This window comes from Aulonocara stuartgranti, assembly GCF_965226115.1.
Source record: "Aulonocara stuartgranti genome assembly, chromosome: 19".
In the NCBI taxonomy this organism is placed as follows: Eukaryota; Metazoa; Chordata; class Actinopteri; order Cichliformes; family Cichlidae; genus Aulonocara; species Aulonocara stuartgranti.
In genome coordinates this window covers 24,269,232-24,295,769 of record NC_138955.1, presented here as the reverse complement: position 1 = coordinate 24,295,769, position 26,538 = coordinate 24,269,232, and the positions used below count along the sequence as shown (strand labels likewise).

At 38.4% G+C, this 26,538-nt stretch overlaps 2 protein-coding genes across 5 annotated transcripts in view; both read right to left on the bottom strand.

Annotated features, from left to right (window-relative positions):
* Positions 1-4,894, bottom strand: part of LOC309695754 (tumor necrosis factor alpha-induced protein 2-like) — a 30,268-nt gene extending 25,374 nt beyond the window's left edge. Inside the window, exons 1-3 of one of the 2 annotated variants that reach the window (XM_082516620.1) lie at positions 4,629-4,894; positions 3,755-4,035; positions 711-821 (exon numbers count right to left, since the gene is read on the bottom strand). In XM_082516620.1, coding sequence (XP_082372746.1) covers positions 711-821; positions 3,755-4,022 — 379 coding nt within the window. In that variant the 5' untranslated portion in view covers positions 4,023-4,035; positions 4,629-4,894. The remainder of the gene's footprint in view (positions 1-710; positions 822-3,754; positions 4,036-4,628) is intronic. The other variant, XM_082516619.1, reaches the window with a different exon arrangement.
* Positions 4,895-5,868: 974 nt separating this feature from the next.
* Positions 5,869-24,247, bottom strand: LOC309695756 (tumor necrosis factor alpha-induced protein 2-like). 3 transcript variants are annotated; one of them, XM_082516627.1, is made up of 16 exons: positions 24,190-24,247; positions 23,205-23,275; positions 22,202-22,403; positions 20,393-20,503; positions 18,151-18,255; positions 17,557-17,631; positions 16,664-17,300; positions 16,295-16,406; positions 13,630-13,752; positions 11,974-12,068; positions 11,766-11,858; positions 11,540-11,663; positions 11,323-11,442; positions 11,052-11,207; positions 10,322-10,443; positions 5,869-8,146 (listed from the first exon to the last, which is right to left on the bottom strand). In XM_082516627.1, exons 3-16 carry the CDS (start codon positions 22,380-22,382, stop codon positions 7,957-7,959), a joined length of 2,244 nt encoding a protein of 747 aa, XP_082372753.1. In that variant the 5' UTR covers positions 22,383-22,403; positions 23,205-23,275; positions 24,190-24,247; the 3' UTR covers positions 5,869-7,956. The 3 variants fall into 3 exon arrangements, with proteins under 3 accessions (XP_082372753.1, XP_082372752.1, XP_082372754.1); XM_082516626.1 differs by lacking the exon at positions 24,190-24,247 and adding an exon at positions 23,803-23,861; XM_082516628.1 differs by lacking the exons at positions 17,557-17,631; positions 24,190-24,247 and having other exon boundaries at positions 23,205-23,480.
* Positions 24,248-26,538: the final 2,291 nt, after the last annotated feature.

Below are 26,538 nucleotides of genomic sequence, written 5' to 3'. Positions count from 1 at the left end.
GAACAGTTTACCCTTACCAGGATAGGTTTACCGGGGCTCCTCCCTGGAGCAAGGATGTTCCCTGTGCCTTCGGGTCAGGAAACGTGTCCTGACTGTCGTCAGCCTCTATGTGCTGAATGACAGTTCAGAGTACCAGGCCTTCCTGGAGTTCATGAAGAGAAAACTGAGCGTAAAAGCGAAACTTTCGATTTACCAGTCGATCTTCGTCCCCACCCTCACTTATGGTCAATAGTCTTGGGTAGTCACCAAAAGAACAAGGTTGCAGATACAAATGAGCTCTCTCCAAAGGATGGCTGGCCTCTCCCTTAGATATAACGTAAGGCATTCAACCATCCAGGAGGCGCTTAGAGTAGAGCCACTGCTCCTCCACATCAAAAGAAGCCAGTTGATGTGGTTTGGGCATCTGACAAGGATGCCTCCTGGGCACCTCCTGGGTGAGGTGTTCCGGGCATGTCGGACCAGGAGGAGGCTCCTCCATCTCTTGGCTGGCCTGGGAACGCCTTGGTGTTCCCCCAGACAAGCAAGAGGAGGTGGCTTGAGAGAGGGAGGTCTGGGCTTCTCTGCTAAGGATGCTGCCCCCGCAACCTGGCCCCGAATAAGCAAAAAAGGATGGGTGCATGGATGGATGGATGGATTTGTATGTGAAAGTAAATCTCTACATATCCAGTATGCAGGATCATTGATCTAGTATTAAAATTAAGAAGTTTCACCTGTGTTTGATGGTGTTAGTGGTCTGGATTTGTGAGAAGAAACATCTGACTCATCATCCTCTTTTTCCTGGTTGCTCTTCGGAGAGGTGGATGCAGAGCCAGGACTCAGACCTGACAGAGAGGGGAGAAGAGGACATTTGTAAAAGCTGCTTTCTCTTTTAAACTGACTCTTTAGTCCCTAGTTTCAAAAACACATTCGTCTTTGTGGTGTCACAGCAATTAATGTCCTGCCACAGGATTCAATTCAGGTTGAGCTCTGAACTTTTTCTGGGACGAGCCAAAACATTGATTCTTTGCTTTTTTTTTTCACCATTCTGTTGTAGATTTGCTGCGGTGCACGAGATCATTGTCCTGTTGCATGGCGTACTTTGGGCACATTTGACTGTAAAACAATTTGGTATACAAAGTAGTTCATGTATCCTGTAGCAGGCAAACCAAAGCCCTCGTCTCAAAGGATAACCTGAAGAAGAGGACAGACCAGTAAAGTGGCTTCTTCCACCCTCTTGCACAGGCTGAAAAAAATCTAGTATTTTGCTGTTAATGTGGGGAAAAATAAATATATCTTTATGAAATATAATAGACATTAAACTTCTGGGGAAAAGAGCAATATTTTTACATCTTCCATTTCTTTGTATTTAAAGTTTGAGGTGAGTTTTTATATCTTTACCAGCACTAGTTAATGTTAACTCAAGGAAAACCCAGAGGAAAACTTGTCTGCTTATGTATGACCCAGACGCTCCTTCATTTAGCAAACAGACATGTTCCAACAAGTTTAACGGTCTTCTTGTGTTTCGTTTTATTTTTCTAAGGAAATTATGTCTTTCATAGTGCATGTGTGCACATCATTCTGTCTGCAAACACAGTAGCTTGAAAAGTTTGGAATGAATTCTGAAACTGTAGAGCGAGGTCATCTTAACTACTCATTAAAATTTGCTTTACATCCACTGAGATCTTCAATACCAACTTAAAATGTGTTTATTTGTCAGAAATTGACAAAAAGCTTAAAACTATGATTTTTAGTGTGTGCATTGTTTCTCACTGCCAGTGTTTGTACTGACAACGTAAAGGTACATAGGCGATGATATATATGGTCAAGTAAATATGACATTAGTTTGTATACAAATATCATGTTTTACAAGTTAACCATAAATTCATTATATCTTTAAAGAAAGTTAGTAAGAAATATGGGTGGGTAAAAAAAACGATATCCAAACTCAAAGCAATTTGAATTTAAATAATCCGATACTGATTCATTATTGGATCCTTAAATCAATTTTTAAATATAAATGTATTTTGCCACGTATGTCAGAGTCTCAACTAAAAGCTCTCAAAACCATTTCAACAACCACAAAACAGATAAAACTCCACAAAACAGATAAAACTCCACAAAACAGATAAGATTCCACAAAAGAGGGAACACAAAGCGTGGATCCTTCTCAGAGTACTTCAATACCAGTTTTCTGCCTTATTCGCTTTCTTATTATACACCAGTCTACAGCTGTGTACGGTGTATGGTGATGTCTGACGCTTTTTTCACCAAAAATGACCTCAACACTGGGCCCTCTGACCACCACCAGTAGGCAACGGGTGAAGTGTCTTGCCCAAGGACACAACGGCTGAGACTGTCGGAGCCGGGGCTCGAACCAGCAACCTTCCGATGCCAACTCTTAGGCGAGATCGCCCCTACAAGGTTTAGAGGGTTCTTTTGACAGTACATATCCAAGTCAGATGATCATATTTCTAATATTTCTGAATCAAATTGAATCAAACTTGAATCATTTGTAGAAATCAGTGACAATACAGAGTCTTATTTAGAAATATACTGTTGTATAATATTGTATAATTAGCTAAAGTTAATCATGTCCAGTTATTACAGATAAATATCTACACAGCAAAATCTCCTGTGTTAAATTAACACTGGAGAGTGTCTATATGGGCCCACACCTCTGAGTGTTAAATACAACACTGTTGAGTGTTAAATTAACACTTTTGATAGTGTTATATGTTTAAAAGTAACCTAGTCAGTTTTGAAGATTAACAAAGACTAACACTGAGCAGTGCTGATTTTCTAACACTGGAAAATAACTCAAAATGTTAGAAATATTCCAGTGTTAGAAAATCAGCACTGCTCAGTGTTAGTCTTTGTTAATCTTCAAAACTGACTAGGTTACTTTTAAACATATAACACTATCAAAAGTGTTAATTTAACACTCAACAGTGTTATGTTTAACACTCAGAGGTGTGGACCCACATAGACACTCTCTAGTGTTAATTTAACACTGGAGATTTTGCTGTGTATTACCCATTACCTGCTCCTACATAATGTTTGTGTCAAAGTAAATCTGTCATCTTTATCTGATTTTTACTGCACTACAAATTTCCTGTAGGACATTTAAAAAGAACAAAAGAAAACTACATGAATATATACATTACAATTACAATACTGTAAAGTAAACAGAGTGAGCTGCCGTGGTGGAGCTTTGTGAATGCATGTCTCCTAAAATCAAACATCACCGTTAATGTCTTGGACAGGGGGACACATTTCTGCACCTACATTTTCTAAATGTAATGGTGCCTGCCTTCAGTCAGCTTGATAGATTTATTTATTTTGCTTTACTGCACATACTGTGTGTACAATAGCACCCACATCTCAGAGGAATGACTCACGTGGGTCCTCTAGGGAAATATGTGCAACCCGCACTGTCAGAAAGCTGGGAAACACTCATACTGTAAGTTAAGATTTTAGGCATAGAACATAGGAGACATATCAAATGTGAGCAACATGTCCTAAAGTTGGGAAAGGCAGCAAAGTAAGTGGTGCTAACAAGAAACAGCTGGAGGAAAATTTTGCAACTGGTTAGTTTAATGCCCACAGTTCAGTAACATGATTGAGTATGAAAAGAGCATCTTAGGGAGACGGAGGTGCACCAATCTGCAAAAAATGGACACTCAGTCCTCTGGCCTAAACAAGAGAGACACCATCTAGCTTGCCATCTGTGTTTACATTTGACAGGAGATTTTATGAAAACCCCAACGGTACTCACTGGGTGACGGAGGTTGTGGTGAAGCCGCAGAATCCAACTTCTTTGCAGGTTCATCTGATTCTGGTGATAACTTGGATTCCTTGTCACCAGGAGATGGAGGATTCTTCCGTGTTGGAAGCCGGAGGCTCCTTCTAAACTTCCCCATCATGCCCACATTTATGCCACCATCAGTCGACGTCTTCTCATCGCTCTTGATGGATCCGTTGCTCTTGGTGGACACCGTGTCATTGCTGGGGTTCTCAGTGGACTTGTCCATCATTTGTGACATGTTATTCCATTATCTACCCAAATGTGAAAATGTAATAAATATTCAAGTAAAGTAATGAAGCATTTCTATTTTGTTACTTCTTATCTGGATTTTAATGATAGTTATAGTAATTTGTGAGAAAGTGCCTCAATGAACAAAATCTTACATAATAAAACCTGTATAAGTGCTGTATAAAGAACCAGTTTATTGACTAAGCAATTCATTGTGGCTTTCACCAGGATCATCATAAAACTATATTAGAGATAACATTTTATATCAGATAGATTGAGGTAGAAAAACAGAGAGCAACACGTTGTTTGTAATTTGGGACCATTTAATCTCATCTCTCAGGTCCTGGACTTTCAAATACTTTTTATCTGCTGTTGATCGTTTTTAGCCTCGCAAAACTTCAATTTGTCCAGATTACTAAATATTTCAAGGACATGCTGCACACCGTGCTGAGATAAGAAATTAGATGTCGCTGAACACAAATGTGTGTGTGTCTGTGTGTGTGTGGAGAGAGAGACAGCAGAGTGATTTCTCTCGCAGTTTTATTTTCAAGATTGATATTCAGTCCGTGTATGCAAACCGTACCTAGTTACAGTAAAGAGAAAAAGATGTACTTACCTCCGGTTTCGCACAGGTGATAGAACTTCCACAGTTTCTTCCCGCTTCACCTGCTTTCGATTACTAGTTCAGGTTTGGCAAGGTCAGAGGGTGTGACAGAGCGCGCACGCGGGGCGGGGTAGGAGGGCATTTATAATGGGCAACGTCCCTTTTTTTATGAAAGCGATACGTCACTAACCGTTTAAAGAGCAGGCGCACAAACGAGGGGCAAAAGCAAGCGTGTCACGTTCACAGAAACGGGACATCCAGTCTGAGCTGTGAGTCAGAGCACCTTACAGGCGTGTTTTGGTCAAATGTATACTTTACAGGTGAGACAATGAAGTCGCAGCATTATGTCTGCTGCATAACCTTTGACAGTGTTGCAGCGGGTACTGAAGAAAGAAATACAACAATAGGTGTCAAAAATGATAAAATCTCTCGAAACCAGTGTGTTGTACTTCTGAGACTTTTTTTTTCCTTCGCTGTTGTTTTTTAGAGGTCTAAAGAAGGGAAACTGTGCAATATATCACAACAGGAGAAATTAGAGAAAATACCTGTAACCTCTCACGCTGATATAGATGCGGATAATTGTGCTCAAGTAATGAAATCAAATGCAACGTGATCACAGTCCACTAGAGGGCAATGTGGGTGCTATATTTGTTTCGGGGAAAAAACTGTTGATTGAGTCTTGTGTCTACATTTTTATGGTATATGAAAAATGGAGCAAAACTTAATTTTTAAGAAAGTGTTGTTTACAGAACTGAGAAAAATCTCATGAATATCTTTTTGAGTATTATTTACAACATGGTTTCTATGTTTGGCAGGTAAATGAACACAAGTTGCATTAAAACCAAATCCAACGTGACATTAGGACATTTATGTCCACTAGAGGGTGGTCCACTGGTGTGTGCTGTAGTTATGCGTGCAGGGGTTTAGTCTTTGTCTATACCTTTTTGAAAAAAAAGTAGAATTGGGTTTTTAAATAAGATGATAGAAATATGTGAGATTTGTTTCCAAGTGCTGTTTTTATGCGCATCATCATCATAATAATAATAATGATGATGATGATGATGATGATGATGATACTACACATAAGATTATACATTTATCTGAAAAATGAATTGACTTTGATGGTTATCTGTCTGGTTACCTTTACAAAATAACACACATGAGCAGATTAACATAATATATATGTTTGATGTGAAATATGTCACGTTTCTGTGTCTGATGTCAAACACAACAAATATGACAGGACAAAGGATAATATTTTAAAGAGTGTACTTTATTACTTCACTGTAAACACGATATTTCCATTTATTATTTATTCTTGTATAAATACAAAAATAAAGACTTATTCTATACTAACTTGCATAAACCAAGAAACAAACATAAATTATTGCAGAAATTCTGACTTTTTTCAGTGGTTGTGTACATTTTTTAAAAGCAGTACCTTATATTATAGTATAGTATTATTTACAACACTGAGAAAAACTAATAGATAATATCAAAATGAAAACTCCGCTATAAGGTTACATGTGAAACAATGTTCCAGTGCATCAGAGTATTATTTATCCATGTTGTTACAAGACGTCGGTTCTATTATTTCAGCAGTATCTAATACAGTAATAGAAGACTAGGAAACACTTCCAGCAGAGTTATTATTATCCAGGGTCATCAATGCTGTTTAGGTGTAAAGCCTGTGTGTCTGAGTCCACCATGACATAAAACTCTCATCTTGTGTCTTGTAAATACACAGAGTTTACAACAAGGTGCAAACATGAGGTTACACTGAAGAACAAGAAGGTCAGATTAGACTTTGCAAGAAAACATCTAACAGGCGCACAGTTCTCGAAAAATTATATTTCAAAAGATGAAACCAAGATTAACTTGTATCAGAACCATGGGAAGAGAAAATCAGGAGGAGAGAGCATGTGACCGATTTCACGACCACATTATCTGTGAAACATGGGGAGACAATGAGCCTCATTTACTAATATTTGCCTGGAAATATTTTTACCCTGTGCAGAAATCAAACGCAAAATCCCATTTGTGAAACGTGCATGCCAGCCTATTTTATTGTCACCACGGTGCATATGTTAGTAAATCAGAAGCATCCGGAACAAACATGCACATTTCCTCGTCCCCATTTCTCTGTGTACAAAACTATGTTTACGTCCAAGTGAAGCAGAGCACGTGGTGACGATGTTTTAAGAGAGAAGCCTGCACCTCTAAGACAAGAAATAAGGAGAAAGTTTAACTGTACAAAATGGAATAACAAATAACACATAAGTGATGATCTTTCAAAAATGATAAATAAGTAAATAAAAAGCAACACTTAGGCTGATTATCATTTCCCCTGAGACACAACAAAAAGTCTGAAAACTGGCTGCCAGTGTAACCCGACCACTGGTGTTGATTTAGATGTGACTGCTGATAGTAGCAGCAGGGGGGATTCGGAGGTGTACATGGATACATATTCAGCCAAATGCTGCAAAACTGACATGACGGACTTTTTAATGTAAATACATTTCTCAAGTGTGTTATCATGTTTCATTATCATCTGTCACTGTCCTGTCCTCTAGCTTTTGTTTCCTGTGACCCTCATGTTTAATATAGATTTAGTATAGGGTCTCTGCTTCTGTTTCCTCTGTTCCCAGGTCTGTCTCGTTTCCATGTCTTAGTGTGTAGTCTGGATCATTGTGAACTGTCTCATGTTTTCTGTTTTACTTTGGCGAGTCTTGTGTCCTGTTTTCAGTGTTTTGCTTTCACGTTCTGTGAATATTTAGTGTGTTAACCTCTTTTCCTCGTCTGCATATCATCCCCTGTTCATCTTTTCCTGCATTCCTCTACCTGTGTTGCCAGTTTTCAGGTTTCCTCATTCTTTGTTTCAGGTTTCATGTTAGCTTCTCCCAGTGTAGGTTTTGTTAGTACCCCTCGCTAGTGACTGTTCCCCTCACTAGTTGCTTTTCAAGTGCTAATAAAGGCTCGTCTTCAATTTAAACATTCTCCTGCATCTATTTTGTCTGCGTTTGGGTCCACATCTCTTGTCTCCACACGGTTTGCCTCACAAATCGTGACATCGTCTGTTAGAGACAAATCTAACATATTAAAAGATACAGAGTCATTAAATTCTAAAGTACTGTAGCATCATGCAAAGGGCACATTTCACAATACAACACAAAATGCAAAAATGCAGAGAGGAAAGACTATCTCCTGCAATCTGGTCACATGTGGTCACACACAGTGTGATGTTTGTTATAGTACCTGTAACATTAGAATCAGGCTTGCCCATGGCAGCCACTTTGTACATCCTTACTGACAGACTGAAAGCACTGGAATTCAACTCATCTTATCCACTGCATGATGTAATACATGTTGGAAATGAAGGGCTCATCATTACAACATTGGAGAAAAACCTCCGGGTTTCACCACCAGTATAGCTTTCTTTTAGTGTGTCCAGCACAGTGGATGTGATGGTATTCATGTCGGCTTGGGAGAGGTTTGTTTTGAGTTTGAGCAGAGCCGAAACATGTTCTTCACTGTTGGTGACAGAAAGAAGAAAAGGTTATTAAAAAAAAGAAAAAAGATGTGACCTAATGATTATGTTTATATGCTGTTTATCATTACAAAACTAGAGACTCTGAAGTAAGACTATCAGTGGAAGTACATCAAATAATAAGTCTGAGCACTTTGTCAGTTCACTGGTGTGTTGACTTGCTTACTGTTTATGAAAATGTATGAATTCCATGAGATGCAAGCAAATAACTGTTGTTTTCTGCCAAGCTTAGTTTATATGATTATATATGCACCATGAATGATATTAACAAGGATTGATGATTGATAAATGATATTAACAATGTGAATAAGAAAAATGTCAATACAAAGGTTACAAGTTTAATTCATTTCTTTAAACTTGTAGTCCAAGACTGCAGGTCTCAAATCAAACAGCTGATTTCCTGATCTGCATTATTGAACCTGTTATGTCTTTTTCAGTTTTCTGCCCCTGACACACATCCTTCCTGCAAACACTAACAGCTGTCAGTAACGCGTCACCACACCAATTTAAAGTACTGAAAAAGTGGAGGTGGAAAATGTGTCCATTTCCAATTCAGTTCAATTACATTTTATTTATACAGCACCAAATCACAACAACAAGGCTCTATGCTGTTGTAATTAAACATTTCTGTTTTAAATACATGGTAGGTGAAACTACTATTGGTGACACTGATATGTGCCTAAATTTACATGAATCTCCCAGTTTACACAATCACAGTCAGCTGATGCAGACACGCACAAACAAACTTGATTCTAACAGAGAACATAGCGTTTATTATGGCTGAACGAGCAGTACAAAAATAAAAGTGTAAAAACTATTTGAAGCTAAACAAAAGCCTAAATTGGATAAAACTAGAAAGAAAACATAAAATATCCTAAACATGAAAAAAAAAACTTTAAATGTGACAACTTGGTACGAATACATGAAAACATGAAACCCTGGAAACCTGGCATGGCATGACATGGCCAGATCACAGACGATTGGATGAGGAATGAATGAAAACACACAGATTAATGCACACAGGAGGTGATCAGGGGAAGTGCAAACACTTGGGAAACAGCTGATTAGAATGAACATAATGACACCACAGGGGAAGTAAAACTAAACACAATGAACATGGCACACCAGACCTCTACAAAATAAAAAAGGAAACATAACGCAGACGTGGCACACGCTTGACAACATGAAACACGCAGACATGAAAACACATGACAGACTAAGACACGCGGACTCAACGTGAAGAACTGATGAGGAACATTATAAATACACACATAGGAAAAAACTGGAGATGAGGCAGCTGTAACCAAGCACAGAACATGATGGCCGCAGAAAAACACATGACGGATGGAAAGGGTAATGAGGGAAAACATGTAAACAAGAGGAGAAGACGGGAGACAAAGACATTACTGAAACACATGATGGGCACGGGAGACATAAACACAAGAAGTGAAGACACAAGGGGAATCTAACAGAAAATAAACTAGAACTGGGCAACCTAGGTAACCTAAAATAGATGAGCTATATTAAAATTCAAAACGCTGGGTCAAATGACCCCAGATCGTGACATACACTAGTTTTACCAAATAACTCCCCATAAAATTACTCACTTCTGTGGTGCTGATACTTTCAGACACACAGTCAGTCTTTATGTGAGTGCTATCAACAGCAGTGTTTATGTCCCCTGATTCTCTTTCTCCTTTTCCTTTAAGGTTAGAAATAAGACAAGAACGAGACAGTTTGGTTTTTGGTGCCACATTTGGAAGAAATCTCTCCTTTCACTCTAATTAACAGCATTATTGACTTCATCTACACACAGCTGCTGCTGCTTCTCTCAGGCCTGCATGTTTTATTTAGCTTTCAGTTTCTCATATTAGTTTCCATGAATGTAGCTCATCCTGCTGACAAGAAACATCTGAAACCAATGAGATGTTTGGCTCAGTCTGCTTCCTGTTTTCCCTCAGCTCTCTCTGAAAAGTACGATTGTTTATCCTGACCTAATGTCTCACAAACCTCTTATCATGATATAGTTCTGTCCTTATTGTTTATGTTACAGTTGATACATCAGGCCCAAAAAAGGAGAGCACATTATGTTTTGCGTGAGTTATACTCTGTATGTTTTTGTATTAAAGTAAATAATGTTTGTCAGTTCAAAAGTTACCTGAGGTCGGGATAAGCAGATCCCAGTGAAACGATTTGCATCTGTATGGCAGGAATATCTTGGAGTCTTAGCACTTCTGCGATGTTGGTCAGGATTTCCTTTAACCAGTCTTGTTCGGATCCCTGTGAAGACAAATCAGTGACGTCAGTTTAGTCTGCAAGTTTCCCAAAACTCTAATGTGTATAAGATATTAATTTCTGAGTTACACATTTTTATATTTATACATTTATCTTCCCAAGATTTATAAATGTATCTTTTTTTGACAGGGGTTTATATGCAGAAAGTGGAAAAAAGTGGGAGTGAGGGGAACAGAATAATAAATAAGGACAGCACATTGTTGAACATTGTTTCTGCAGTCTAAAGTGATTACCAGACTTTTATAGAAATCATGCCTTTGACTCATAATGTGACTTACATATAGACCATTTGGTCCATCACTTTCTATAGGTCACACTTTTGTTCCTAAGGAATGAGTCCATTGGTTTTCCATTGAGTGTATTATGTCCAGCCTTGGAGGATCACATTTTAGCCAACTCCTCTGAACAGCCTTTTCAATTTTACAAATCTTTTTAATCAAATTATTTTTAATCAAAACTTCTAAACTAAATAAATGTGAAATTGAGCTGATTCTTATTCTTATACTTATGTTTTCCAGAGCTCAGCAGAAATCTCATCTCTTTTGGGTTTTATTCATGTCTCAGCTAAAGTGTGCAGTGAAGGTGAGTCTCACCATTCTGGCAAACAGCTCGTGCAGTCTCTCTGCATTTTCTCTCACAATCTCGCAAGCCTTCTGCTGCTTTTTGGTGTTCTTTAATTTGACTTTTCCTTTCAGGAGCCTTCGGACATATTCCACTGTCACTTCCTGGTGAAGATGACCAATCAGCTCCTGAATTTAGCCCAAGTATATAAGTAGTCAGAGCGCATCATAATCCTTTTACTTAAACTCTAGCAATGAAAGCAATAATGGCCATTCAATCCAAAACAAAGTTTCCTCCTTTTACCTGGTAAGAGGACTGACTGGAACCCTGAAGTTCTTGAAGCTGGTCTTCAGTGCTGTTCAGCAGCTTCTCAAACGTGTTCTTCTTCAGCCAGTCACTGGTTCCCAGTTTCTGGTAGTGTGGCTGTGTGAGGAACAAATAACACCGTTTTTTAAACCTTTGATTAAGACTAGGATTTAATCCTGAGGATTATTGATATCTGCAGTTGTAAATAACTTACTTTGAGGATCTTGTGCACAGAGGTTAATAAATAAGTGTGGGCAGACTGTTTCATCTCAGTCAGGACCGGCAAACAGTTTTCCCGCACATTCTCTGGGAACAGATCGTGCTTCTCAAAGAAGTCCCTTTAGACAGACCACACAGGACACATTAGCTTACAGTGAAGTATTCTCCTTTTATGATGAAGTTAAAATCTGAATTTCCATCTAACTGGATCAGAAACATACCTGAACTTTTCGACACAGCTGAGGTTTGCCTTTATGAAAGCTTTGCTGTGCGGTTTGTTCTGCCTTATGATGTCTTCATGAAATTTTTGATACCTGCAGAAGATTAAAAACAGTTTTCACTTCTATTATCTTGTTATTACCAAACATAAAACTAAAATGTATTTTCAAATTACAATATTTAAAAGACAGCCTTGTGAAGCCTTGTTACCTCTGCATGAAGTCTGTCAGGTTGGATGTTATTTCCTGGGCCTTGTGTCGGTCTCTTACAGTTATATGTGCTGATGTCACGATGCCGTTGATAAACTGAAGACAAATGTATTGACAAATCAGTGTCAGTTTCAAGCTCCCAAAGCATAATTTTCTGATCCAGTTAAGCACCAGGAACCAAACCCAGTGCTTTACAATGTTAGTGACAAACCCAAGTGATTAAACTACAGAACCATGGGAGGGTTTGACACTGTGACTCTGATCCGACAGTAAATGAGTTTCTATAAATGACCCAAACAAAAATAATTGTCTTCCTTGTTTGTTAATCTTTTTCTCAAAGTTTCTCAGTCTTTTTCAGTTTGGTTAATATGTGCATCAGGCTGAAAATATTTGTCTGCACTTCTTTGGAAAGTTCTAAAGTGGATAACAGAGTAAATGTCATTTTGCACATTTTGTTCTCCTATAATCAAAACAATGTTTCAATATTTCACATTTTTTTATTTCACAGTTCTGAAATAGCAATGTTTTCAAAGCTTCTCATCAAGGTCAACAATTAGAAGTCAACCAATCCAAGACCAGAGATGGATAGTAACGCGTTACAAGTAACGTGTTACTGTAATCTGATTACTTTTTCAAGTAACAAGTAAAGTAAGGGTTTACTATTGCAAAAAAGGTAATTTGATTACTGTTACTTTCCCGTAAGCACGCTGCGTTACTGCGTTACTAAAACCATGATTTTTTTGCGAGAGTGTCTCATGACAATGATGTAAGCGAGTGCGCCGTTCGTGCCAACAGCTGTGTGCAGATCAACAATGGATAATATAAGGAGGGCGGGAGAGAGTATGACCGTGCAGCATTTAAAGCGTGGAAGTACTGACCTTTGAGTTTGATTCCGTAAAAAGTGACAAAAACATTAGCGTCCGCTGTTCACTGCGTGGGAAGAAAACTTCTTTTTACAGCGAAACAAACCCCTAAACGTACGAGCAAGCACCGACAGTACGCTGCACCAGAGCAAACCTCCACCTGCCCCACTCCTGCTATACAGGTGAAAATAGAGCAACAGGACCGCTGAGTCTTTGATTATTTTTTTTTTCTGCTGTGTTTTATGTGCATTTATTCGAAAGACTGAGTGTGAACACAAAAACCTATTTTATCTTATGTGCAGGAATGTGCAGAAAATAGGTTTAAATGTTAAACTAATTTCTTCCAGTCAGAGAATGTTGCATATAATTTAATGTTTGCTTGATGCATAAAGTTAAAAGATTAAAACTAATAAAACAAGTTTCAAAAAGAGACTTTTCCATTTGATTACATTTTATATGATGGATTATGCAGAAAAAATAGAATTGGGCTGAAAGCTCTATCGCTTTCTCACCTATTCAGGTTGTAAAGCTTTTTTTTTTTTAAAGTAACTAAGTAACTGATTACATTTGAAAATACGTAATCAGTAAAGTAACGGGATAACTTTTTTGGGAAGTAATTACTAATTAGTTACTGATTACTTTTTTCAAGTAACTTGACCAACACTGTCCAAGACTCACTGTAAGGACCCTTAAAGCAGGCCAACACAAGTGACGCCTTTCACTTTATGTTAATACATTTTTATAAAAGCATCAATTTCAGCCTTTTTAATAACAAGTTTATGCAGCAACTGTACCTGGATGACATCATAGGCCACAGGACTGACGTAGCAACCATCATCTCTTGTCGGCTCCTTTCCTTGATCCCACTCTTTCTTTGCTTCATCCAATACTCGGTCAATATAAATCATCAGGTCGCTCTAAACACACAACAACACACAGCTGCCACTTTTAAACTGCTTTCATGTGTAAAGATTTAATTACTGACAGTAATAATTACATCTAGAGATGGCACGATACCACTTTTTTATGTCCGATGTCATAAATTTGGATCTCTGCAGATACTGATATGAATCTGATAAAGTGTATTTTATCGTCGATAAAACTGTCTTTTTAATATCGTATACGTTCATACTCAAGTTTTACAAAGCAAAACACTAAAGCTATTCTATTATACTTGTATGCAAAAAATACACTGCACCCAAAATATTTTGCAGTTCAGCAATACTAATCTTTTTATTTAAACTTTTAGCAGAACTTTAAATCTACACTCAACAAAAATATAAACGCAACACCTTTGTTTTTGCTCCCATTCCCCATGGGATGGACGTAGAGACCTAAAATTCATTCCAGATACACAATATAACCATCCCTCCCAAACAGTGGTCACAAATCAGTCCAAATGTGTGGTAGTGGGCACATCTGCTATATTGAGATAATCCATCCCACCTCACAGGTGTGCCACATCAGGATGCTGATCTGACATCATGAGTAGTGCACAGGTGTACCTCAGACTGCCCACAACAAAAGGCCACCCTGGAATGTGCAGTTTTTTGTCTCACAGCAAAATGCCACAGATGCCACAAGCAATGAGGGAGCGTGCAATTGGCATGCTGACAGCAGGAATGTCAACCAGATCTGTCGCCCGTGCATTGAATGTTCATTTCTCAACCATAAGCCGTCTCCACAGGCGTTTCAGAGAATATGGCAGCACATCCAACCGGCCTCACAACCGCAGACCTCGTGTAACCACACCAGCCCAGGACCTCCACATCCAGCAGGTTCACCTCCAAGATCGTCTGAGACCAGCCACCCAGACAGCTGCTGGAACAATTGGTTTGCACAACCAAACAATTTCTGCACAAACTGTCAGAAACCGTCTCAGGGACGCTCAACTGCATGCCCGTCGTCCTCATCGGGGTCTTGACCTGACTCCAGCTCGTCGCCGTAACAGACTTGTGTGGGCAAATGCTCACATTCGATGGCGTCTGGCACGTTGGAGAGGTGTGCGCTTCACGGATGAATCATGGTTCACATTGTTCAGGGCAGATGGCAGCTGAGAATGTCCCAGTTCTTGCATGGCCAGCATACTCACCGGACATGTCACCCATTGAGCATGTTCGGGATGTGCTTGACCGGCGTATACGACAGCGTGTACCAGTTCCCACGAATATCCAACAACCTCGCACAGCCATTGAAGTGGAGTGGACCAACATTCCACAGGCCACAATTGACAATCTGATAGACTCCATGCGGCGATGTGTTGCACTGCATGAGGCAAATGGTGGTCACACCAGATACTCACCGGTTCTGGGTCCCCAGACCCCCAATAGCGCAAAAAACTGCACATTCCAGGGTGGCCTTTTGTTGTGGGCAGTCTGAGGTACACCTGTGCACTACTCATGATGTCAGATCAGCATCCTGATGTGGCACACCTGTGAGGTGGGATGGATTATCTCAATATAGCAGATGTGCCCACTACCACACATTTGGACTGATTTGTGACCACTGTTTGGGAGGGATGGTTATATTGCGTATCTGGAATGAATTTTAGGTCTCTACGTCCATCCCATGGGGAATGGGAGCAGTAACAAAGGTGTTGCGTTTATATTTTTGTTGAGTGTAAGTATTTAAATTAATATTCAAAAAGTAATTTAAAATGTAATTTTATGCACATTTCAAAATCTCTTTGGTTCTGAAATAAAAGTAGTGCAATATCAGCACAAAATAGTGTTTATATTCAACAAACTAAAAAAAAAAAAAGTTGTATAATGGACCCTTTTATGATTAAAGCTGAACATAAATAGACATCCAGAGTGGAAAGCAGTGCAAACAAATGCAAACACGGCTTCATGACAAACATCTTTTATCAGGATGGATGTCAGTGTAAGCTGTTTGTGTCACATTTAACCTGAGACTGAATTGTCTGTAATTTCTATACAAAACTTAAAACACATGAAAAAAAGTGTTTTCTCAATTTTTCTTTTGAACCACGAAACTGTTTCGCTTGCAACACTGCTGTTTGATGAAATGCTGGTTTGGAAGCACATAGTGAGGCTCCCGATGCTCCAAATGTTTTCAGTGTGAAGTAACTCCAGACCACTGACAGGTCTCGCACATAACTTCCGTTCTAACCAGTGACGCATACTGCTCCAACGTGCTAAAGTACTAAGCTGGGTTAGGCCATGTCCCACGTTTTGTGAGGTGCTTTTGTGATAGTTAATAGATCAGATTACACTTTTTATTTCTCAATATCCGATCCAGTAATTTAGGTCAGGATCGGACCGATACTGATACTGTATATCGGATCGGTCCATCCCTAATTACATCTACAATATTATGTATAAGAAAAATATCCGTTAAAATCAACAACTCTTTGATGCTGCATTTACACATCTCACTTTAAGCCCTGCAATGACCATACTGATTAACTGGATACACGCCTCAGATACACTGTGTTACCTGTTGTTTGCTGAGGTACTGCTCCTCCAGAGGTTTCAGTAACTCATCAGGAAGCAGGTTTCCCAGCGCTTCAGTATTGATATTACTGGCCAGCTCAGGTTTTTCAAGGATTCTGGTACACAGAGCAGATAACACATGAGTTTCTATAAACACCCCAAGTTGTGTTTAGTCTATAAAAATGGCATTTTATTTAGCACATTAAGAAAACAAGAAATTAGCAGTCATATTTGTATTATTATTCACTATCTATCTGTAATTGTTCAGGTATTTATTCTTCAGGGATCAGTGAAGGACCTCACACTGACAGACATCCTCATGTTTAGTCACAGAAAGATGCTGCTTCAAACAATAACTGAACTGGTGGCTTACCCTGGATAAAACTCCTTCACCCATCGCAGGAGGAAGCTGCAGTCCTTGTCATCCAGAACAAAGTCTGCAATCTTTTTGAGTCTTGCGCTGAAATTTTGATGGTACTGTCTTGCATAAAAGTTACAGATGTCCATCTCTGGTGGGTAGCAGTTCTTCACAACCTCCACCACCCACTGCAGGTCCTCCTTCAGCTGCCTGCCCATGGAGTGGATGTCTGCCTCTATAGATGACTGGTTCACCTGATCACCGATGGGGCTTGATGGATTATCCATACGCCCATTTACTAATTTTTGAAGCACTTCATCATGGTGTTTCTTCCACTCGCTGGGCCTCCAGGCTGGTGGAGTTTGAGAATTTTGTCTCCACAGCTGGTCCTGCTCTTCCTCAAGGTTGATGGCTTTCACCGCAGATGCCAAAGCAGACACCTCTTCCTCAGTGCTGAGAGAAAGACTCTTCTGTAGAATCTGCCATACACGCTCTTCAAGGGCTTTATGGTCTGCAGCAAGCTTTTCTACCGCTTCCTTGTTAGCCTCAGCCTCAGCTGTCTCCCAAAACAGATGTTTCTCCCTGTCTATCAGTTGCTGAGTGGCCTCACAAAAGGCTTGCCTTTCAAGGTATTCCTCAAACGTAGATTTCACTGGTGGACAATAACAAAGACAAATCTTTGAATTTCTTTTAGATTAGTACTATTTTATAGTTCAATCACCCAGGCTCTCTGGGGTTCTCTTGGTATTTAACACTAAACATCTAAATAAATCTTCCTAAACAGTGAAATGAATGCTGCACATGTACTATATACACATAATTAAATATCATGAAAATAATTGTAATTCAACTTATGCCATGGATATTAACATGGGATTCAACAAATAAAAAATATTTGTACTTCCCACCTTCCATTGAGGAGCGCCTATCCTCGTGTCCTTTCCGTCTAAAAGAAAACTCTCTCTTAACAGTATTATTGGGATCTGAAAGAAAAAAGCACACAGTTTAATGAAGTTTGAATAACAGACTGCAGACATGATTTCAATGTTTTGTTTTTTCCCACGTTCCACAGACAAGCATCAACAGTGCTTTCTGTTGTAAACTCAATGCAAAAAAATTGTTGTTATTTTTTTGCCCACTATTGTCATTGTAGCTGTGGCAGGCATGAAGGAGGTGGACCCAAGTGCAGAACTCAAACATGAAGGATGAACTAAAAGTTAATATTTTGTTGTTCCACAATTGTACTGTGGAAATTTGGACCTCTGACTTTTATAACTATTTGAATACATGTCCAATGTTCCCGAATACATTTCTTTTTTTTTTTTAGAAAAGTTTCTCTTGAAATTTATTGCTCAACATTTAAAATCTTGCTAAACAGTGAAATGAATGCTGCACATGTACTATATGCACATAATTAAAAATAATAAAAATAATTATAATGAAACTTTTGTCAAGTATATTAAAATGAGGTTCAGCAAATAAAAAATATTTGTACTTCCCACCTTTTTCCTCGATCGAGGGGGGTTTATCCTCGTCCTTTTTCCATCTAAAGTAAAAAGATTCTTTCATTCTCTTAACAGTATTATCAAAAGTGGACGTAGTGGGATCTGAAACAGAAAAGCACACAGTTTATTGTAGTTTCAATAACAGACTGCAGGCATCATTTCTGTTTTTGATGGTGTCCAAAGTGTCACACATAATTGAATACAAGCATTTAATAATATGGCCAATTTCACATGTGCTTTTATTGTAAAGAAACCATTTTTCCTGTGTCAGTGCTGTTACAGTCCCGGGTGTTACCCTGTGTTTTGTGTTTAATTTATATTTCTTGATTATTGGTTATTCATGGTTTTGTTCTCTTGATGTTATTTGTTGTTCTGGCTTCTAGTTTAAGTCAGTGCCTGCCACACAGCACGTCATGACAACTGAATTGCTACTGTGACTGAATATTTATATTTATTTACTCTATAGAGGACATGGTTAAGATATCAATTACATCCTGGAAATATTCTATAACTGCAAAATTTTGCCATTTTGCATACTTTAAATATGCTCTTAATGCCTGGATTATTGCCCAGGTTAAAAAAATGTTATTTGAAGGCATCAGATCAGGATTCAGGAAACAGACACGAGCAGATACTTCAGAATTCATATGAATCAGCATATGTCCTCATCTGCACCTCTCATATGAGAAGCCTCAAGCACCCAAGCCTCAGTCCTTGGACCAGTTTTCTTTAGGCCATCTAACTAATTGTTTTAATGGACTTTCTTACCACTGCTATGTAGATTACACAGTTTTACTTTTATGTCAAGCCCAACAACCTTAACAGCCTTTCCTGCCGCAGTGACAGCTTCTCTGCCATTACTAATTGGATGCAGTCAAATTTACTTCATCTCAATTGCAGTAAAACTGAGGTTCTAGTACTTGGCCCAGGCAGTTTCTGTAAGGAGATGAGTCAGTACCTCGGCCCCTTCACTAATGACTTCTAAAACTAAAAACCTTGCTATAATTTTTGACCAACACCTGAATTTTGAAACTCATATCTCAAAGTTCACCCAAACTTGGTTCCTTCACCTCAATATATTGCAAAATTCTGTTACTAACACAACGACAGGGCGTTATACAGCAAAGCTTCTGAAACCTGATCCCTGCAGCCGACCTTTCCGCCCCGTTTAAGGGGATCTTGTAACTGTCCCTCGCTCTGACTTTAAAACCAAAGATAATTGTGCTTTTGAGGTTGTTGCGCCCAAACTGTAGAATAATCTTCCTCACTCAATCAGGTCTGCTGACTGTATTTGTTTTTTTAATGACTCCTGAAAACTCAATTTTATAGATTAGGGTTACCTTAATCTTTTTCCTTTTAAATCCGGCCATAGTATATGGCCAAACATAATCAATGATCCTACAAACTGGCAATGCAGAGATTGCACTACATCTTCACTGTCCACTTGTCTAAGCAAGGGCTCCCTGGAGCATCTGCAGATTGTCCAAAATGCTGCAGCAAGGCTTCTGACCAAAACATCTAAGTACTCTCATGTGACACCGTTGCTAATGCAGCTCAATTGGCTCTCTGTTGAATTCAGAGTCCATTTTAAATTTCTGGTTCTGCCCTTTAAAGTTCTTCATCGAAAAGCACCAGCCATCACTGAACTTTTACAGACCTATGTCCTTAGGAGGTCCCTGAGATCATATGATCAGGGCCTACTTGTTATTCAGCATACAAGGCTGAAAACCAAGGGAGACAGAGTTTTTGCGACTGTGGAACTCTCTTCCTCGGAGTTTAAGATCTGTGGACTCAGTGGTCTCTTTTAAAAAACAACTAAAAACACATCTTTTTAGAATTGCATTTTGTTAACTTTTGTCTGTTTCTGTTTTATACTTTGTCATCTCTTTGTGAAGCACTTTGTGATCTTTTTATCTAGAAAGGTGCTATATAAATAAAAATGTATTTATTTATTATTAATAGTGCAGCACACAATGACAAAACGACCTGGCTAGCATGCATACAGTCCTAAACTCAGCATCTCTGGAATAAATATAAGGAATCAGGCCTTGTCACTCAACATCAGATCTGGGCCTCGAAAATGCACTTGTTCAAATGCAACAAATGCAGTTTGGAGCCAGATGCAACAATCTGATGGAAACCCTACAACATGAGGTGGAGGCTTTTCCAGCAGCAAATTAGTGCCAATGGTTTCATTTGGCACGAGAAATGATCTAGTATTAAAGTTTAGAAGTTTCACCTGTGTTTGATCGTGTTAGAGGTCTGGATTTGTGAGGAGGAACATCTAACTCATCATCCTCTTTTTTCTGGTTGTTGTTCGGAGAGGTGGATGCAGAGCCAGCATTCAGACCTGACAGAGAGGGAAGAAGAGCACATTAGTAAAACAGCTAAACTGACTCTTTAGTTTCAAAACCACTTTTGTCTTTGTGGTGTCACAGCGATTCAAAACCAACTATCTGAAGTTTATTTTCCTTTACGTGGGCGTTTGTGTGTCCATGGCTTTGACATTGCTTTGTATTATGCAAACTGAAGAATGCAAAGTTTAAGTCATGTTGGAAACAGAACAGGCTGGTGCAGCACAGAGCCAGCACCTAAAAGTGAAACTGATCGGCAGAATCTTGAAAAACAGGCTGACCTCATTTCTGATCAGATGATGCTTTAGAGTTAATCACATGACTTGTGGTAAATTACCTAATGTGTACAACTGAAATGTATAACTGTATCTTTGATAGAGGCTGAAAAGCTTTGCATCGGAAATTAAACACTGGGTAAAATTCTGCTGTAGTGTGTTTATGTTCCAGTATGATGTGTCTTAAATGGAGTTGTTTTGATTTGGTGCTTTTCCTGTATGACATTATCAGTCCCCCATCACTGTGGAGGAATTTTGCCCCAGTCTTCTTCACAATGATGCTCTCTACAGGTCCTGCCACAGGATTCAATTCAGATTGACTTTTTCTGGGACAATTCAAGTCATTGATTTTTGTTTTCTTTCACTATTCTGTTGTAGATTTGCTGCAGTGCATGAGATCATTGTCCTGTTGCATAGCGTACTTTTGGCAGAGAGATCGTCTCACATACAGAGGAGTTCATGTGTCCTGTGGCTGGCAAACAAGCCCAAGCCCTCACCTCAAAGAACAGCAGAGGACAGACCATTAAAGTGGCTCCTTCCACCCTCTTGCACAGGCTGAAAAGTCTTATTGTAACACAAATTTTGATATGCTCTACTGCAAAAAGAATTGGACAATGTTTTATGGTTTATGCTGTGTTTTTATTCTACAGGCTACACAAAAATCAGGGAAAACCCAGAGGAAAGCTTCTCTGCTTTCCTTCATTTAGCAAACAAACATAACAGACATATTCTGACAAGTTTTATAAGTCTTTTTGTGTTTTGTTTGATGTTTTTACCTCTGCTGAGGATATTATTAGGATTTTATGTGTGTCTGAAACTTTGTAGGTCTAGTGTGCATTTTTTTTTCTTACTGCCAGTGTTTGTACTGACAATATAGAGTTATACAGGTATAAAGAGCATCTTAGGGAGACAGGGGTGCACAAATCTGCAAAAACATGGAACAATTTCACTACAATGTTCCTCAATGTGAAGTTGTAAAGACTTTGAATATCTCATCATCTACACTACATCATCAAAAGCTTTAAAGAATCTGGAAAAATCTTTTACCGTGAGGCACCAGGCCAAAACTAATAGATCCCTGTGATTATCGGGCCATTGGGGAGCACTGCATTATAAACAGGTGTGATTCTGTCACAGTCACACTGTACGACATCAGGAACACTTCCTGAAATCACTGTTTGTGAACACAGTTCACCGTGACGTCCTGAAATGCAAGTTAAAGCTCTGTGGCACAAAGAAGAAGCCAAATGTGAACATGATCGTCATTTAAAATAAACTGGGACACGATGTAAAACTGTTGGTTGGTCAGATGAAACATGGACGCTCAGACCTCTAGACTAAACAAGAGAAAGACCATCTAGCTTGCCATCAGTGCTTATATTTGACAGCAGATTTTATGAAGACCCCAACGGTACTCACTGGGTGACGGAGGTTGTGGTGAAGCCGCAGAGTCTGAGTTCTTTGCGGGTGCATGTAATTTGAATTTCTTGCCACCAAGTGACGGATTCTTCCTTGTTGCACGCCGGAAGCTTGTAAGCTTCGCAATCATGCCGTTCTTCTTGCTGGGGTTCTCAGTGGACTTGTCCATCATGTGTGACATTTTATTTCATTATCTACCCAACTGTGAGAAAGAATACAAAATAAATGTTTAAAGACAAATTATGTTAAACTTAAAGTAACCAGTCTGTTTTGAAAATGTAAGGAGGAGAACAGGAGCACAAATGTTCATGTTAAAATGTAGGCACTAAAAGTAAAAAGTAATAAATACTCAAATAAAGTAATGAAGTATTTGTATTTCATTACCTCCTATCCCTCGATTTTAATAATAATTATAGTAATTTGTGAGAAAGTGTCTTGATGAATAAAATCCTGTACATTCACACCTACTTTATCCCCAACAGCACATTTATAGCACTTTATATAGAACAAGTTTATTCACAAACCAATTCACTGTGGCTTTCATCAGGATCATCATATAACTATATTAGAGCTAACATTTTATATAGATAGATTACAGTAGAAAAACACAGAACAATCTGTTGTTTGTAATTTGGCAGCATTTTCTCTCATCTCTTCGGTCCTTGACTTTGAAATACTGATCGTTTTCAAGGTTTGGGAAAACTTCCATTTGTCCAGATTTCTAAATATTTCAAAGACATGCTGCAAACCATGATAAAATATACCCTGTTTTCAGCTAATAGCTCTTTGGGAATTACCTTGTTGGTACAAAACTGCTAGTTTATCGGTCGTGTAGTAATACTAAATATATATATATATATATATATATATATATATATATATATATATATATTTTTAAGTCTAAATCCGTGGAAACAAACTACAAAAATAATTTAATAGCTAAAGAGTTTAATCCGTGTATAGCTAGTTAAGAGAGTAAAGAGAAAAAAAAAGGTGTGCTTACCTCCGGACACAGGTAATAGAAAATCCTGCAGTTTCTTCTCGCCTCACCTACTTTCGTTTTCTAGTTCAGGTCTGGCCAGTGGGGGGAGGGAGCGAGGGATTAATGAGCAGGCGCAAAAGACAGCCTGTCACTTTCCCATAAACGGCACGACTATCAGCCATCCTATCGAAACTGGTATGGGAATTCGGGCTCTTTTTGGAGAACCGGATCTTTTAGCTCGACTCACTAAAAAAGAGCCGGTTCTCCGACTCCCAACCGAATCTTCAGGTTGTTTTGCTGCTTTAGTTAATTTATAATATTAACAACAATATAAAATTATGCACAAACAGAATTACTAATGTAAAAAAAAAACCGTGGTTTTATTTATATATGCTTATATATACGTATTTAAGGGGGTCCCTAGAGACAAAACACATACAAACTCCAAAACACATTTCTAGCATTAACTGAACTTCCAAAACAGAGCTACCTTGATCACTTAAATTACACAATTGAAAGAAAGCATATATATATATATATATATATATATATATATATATATATATATATATATATATATATTTACAAGTAATTTTTTTTTTTTTAAATCTTCATTTACCTGTTACTATCACACACCAAATCCGGTCATTGGTACTTCCTGTTTAGCCACTAGGTAACAAAAGCTAAAAAAAAAAAAAAAACCAAAAAAAACCAACTCATTTCATTTCAACTCTTAACTATTTAAATTTTCAGCTTTTTCCTTTTAAACAAATTTAAAGTGAAACATCACAAAACACTGCAAACCAGAACACAATAAATTATAAATTAAAATATGCAAAAAATAGAAAAAAAAAAGAAGATGCACATTCTCTGTCATATAGGCCTGGGATGATTTTTTGGGAGTGTTTTCCTGCTTGGAATTACATACATAGGATTCCCTGCATGAATAAACTTTCTGAATCCTTTATCATCCGCAAATGAAAATAGTTGTGGGTGATTACTTTACGTTTCTAATGTGACGATGTTGTCTCTTGTTGTTGTCCCTGGCTCTCTTTCTGGCTTTTTCCCTCCAGCTCTGTTCCTGTACTACTGCCAGTGTAACTATCGCCCCTCCCCCCTCTGCTCAGTGCAAGCACAAGGCTCACGAGCGGAGTGAAGTAGAAAAAAGTGCGACAGAGAGGGTGAGAGAAAGAAAAAAACCTGCGACTCCCAACAAGGAATCGGGTCGCGTCGTTCACTCCAAAGATCCGTTTCGGTAGCGACCTACACATTATTGCTGGGATCGGAACCAGAGCTCCCTGCAGGCTTGTTTCGTTTTCGCCGCATCGTTTCATGGTCAAATGTATACTTTACGGCTGATGAAGCAATCTCTCATATTGTACAGAAAAGGACATCAATGAAGTAGAGCCTTACAGCATTCAGAACTCTTTACCATTTATCATCAAGCACGTAGGGAAATGCGTGCCGTGTGCTGCGACCACTTTGTATACTGAGCTTTATTTACTTAGAAGACTAACATGGCGCAGCATTATTTCTGCTGCGTAACCCTTGTCAGTGTTGCAGTGGGTGCTGAAGAATGAAATACAACAATAGATGTAAAAAATAGTAGAATCTCTTGAAACCAGTGTGTTGTATTTCTGAGACTTTTTCTTCTTTGCTGTTTTCTTACAGATGTAAAGAAGGGAAAATGTGCAATATATCACAACAGGTGAAAATAGAGTAAATACCTGGTCACCGCTGATATACATGCAGATAAATGTGCTCAAGTAATAATGAAATGAAATCCAGCGTGATCTCAGGCCACTAGAGGGCAATGCGTGCTATATTTGTTTCAGGCCAAAAACTATTCATTGAGTCTTCGTGCCTACATTTTTATGGTATATGAGAATGGAGCAAAAGTTCTGTGTTGTTTGCAAAACTGAGAAAAACTCATAAATATGTTCAAATGCAAAGCACCATTATCAGATGAAATGTCACTATTTAATCAAGGATTCCATGTGAAACAATGTTCTAATATTTCAGTATTATTTAACACTTGGTTTCTGTTTTTTCAGCATTATACATACATACTAATACAGTGATATTATAATAGGAAAGGCTGAGGTAGACATGTAATTATCCAGGGTCATTAATGCCCCTGTATATGTAATTATTTTCATAACACACTTTCAATCCTGTACTGGTAGTTTAAATGTTACCTTTGTCCATAGTGAGCATTACCAGTTACTTCCTTAATTTTGTTGATGGTGCTGCGCTGTTTGCAGATTTCCATGGACCTGCTTATCTCAGGAGCAGCTCTGAAACACAAAGGCTGCTATTGAGCACAGACATCAGATTAGTGTTGCATAATAAACAGAAAGCTGTGTGTGCGGATGTGTGTTTGCGAGTCCAGCTGTCCACGAGCGTTACAGGTTAAATTCTAATGAAGAGCTCTAAAAGTCTCATCTTACACTGAGGAAATCTGATAATTTGGTCGTATTTGTTGTATCGTGGCGAACAAATGTTAAAAATTCTCTACTTTGATTACTCTAGTATCATTTCATTTAAATGTAAGCCTGACCCAGTTTGTGTTTAGTCAATTAATTTGCATGTTGTTACCACAGAAACAACTTGCAAATGATAGGTAGATGTCTCTAAATGTGGCATAAGGCTCCAAAAGTCTCCTCTAGTGCCTAAATATAGATTATAAATGTGTTATGTGCTATTATATATAGACAATGCTTATTCTCTGTTTGACTCTGTGTGAACCTGCATTTTACAATGATTTAATGAAGTAAAATAAAATAAATTACGTGTCATTATGATGTATGACGATAGTTTTGTTCAATCCAATTCAAAAAGTTTTTTTCAGTTTAGAATAACTGCATTATTCAGTAGGTCCATAATTTATTCATTCTTATTTGTTCTTGTCATTTTGCTTCTGTATTCTGTATACCACCAGTGGATTTTAAATAAAACAATCAAGAAGCAAGGGGTTTTAGGAAAAGTATCGCATTGACTGTTAAGAATTACACCCATTTTTATACACAGTCCCCAATTTTCAGAGGCTTAAAAGTAATGGGATAGTTGCACTTCCACAGCAAGGTAAGGTCTGTTCCCAAAGTACTCCATGACAAATTAAGCAGATAAAACATTTGCTTAATTTATGAGAAACTAAACAGATTCTACTGCATGTTATGTGCATGTGGGAGCACAGATTGGGATGTTTGTTATTAGCCTAGTATTACCATTGAACATTTCGCACATATAAAAGAAAACAGGAACCCGTGTCGAATGACTTCACACTGATAATCAGGTTATCTGTCTCTGCCTAAGGTTAAGCCTGAAACTAAGAATTCATTTGCATCTGTGGACA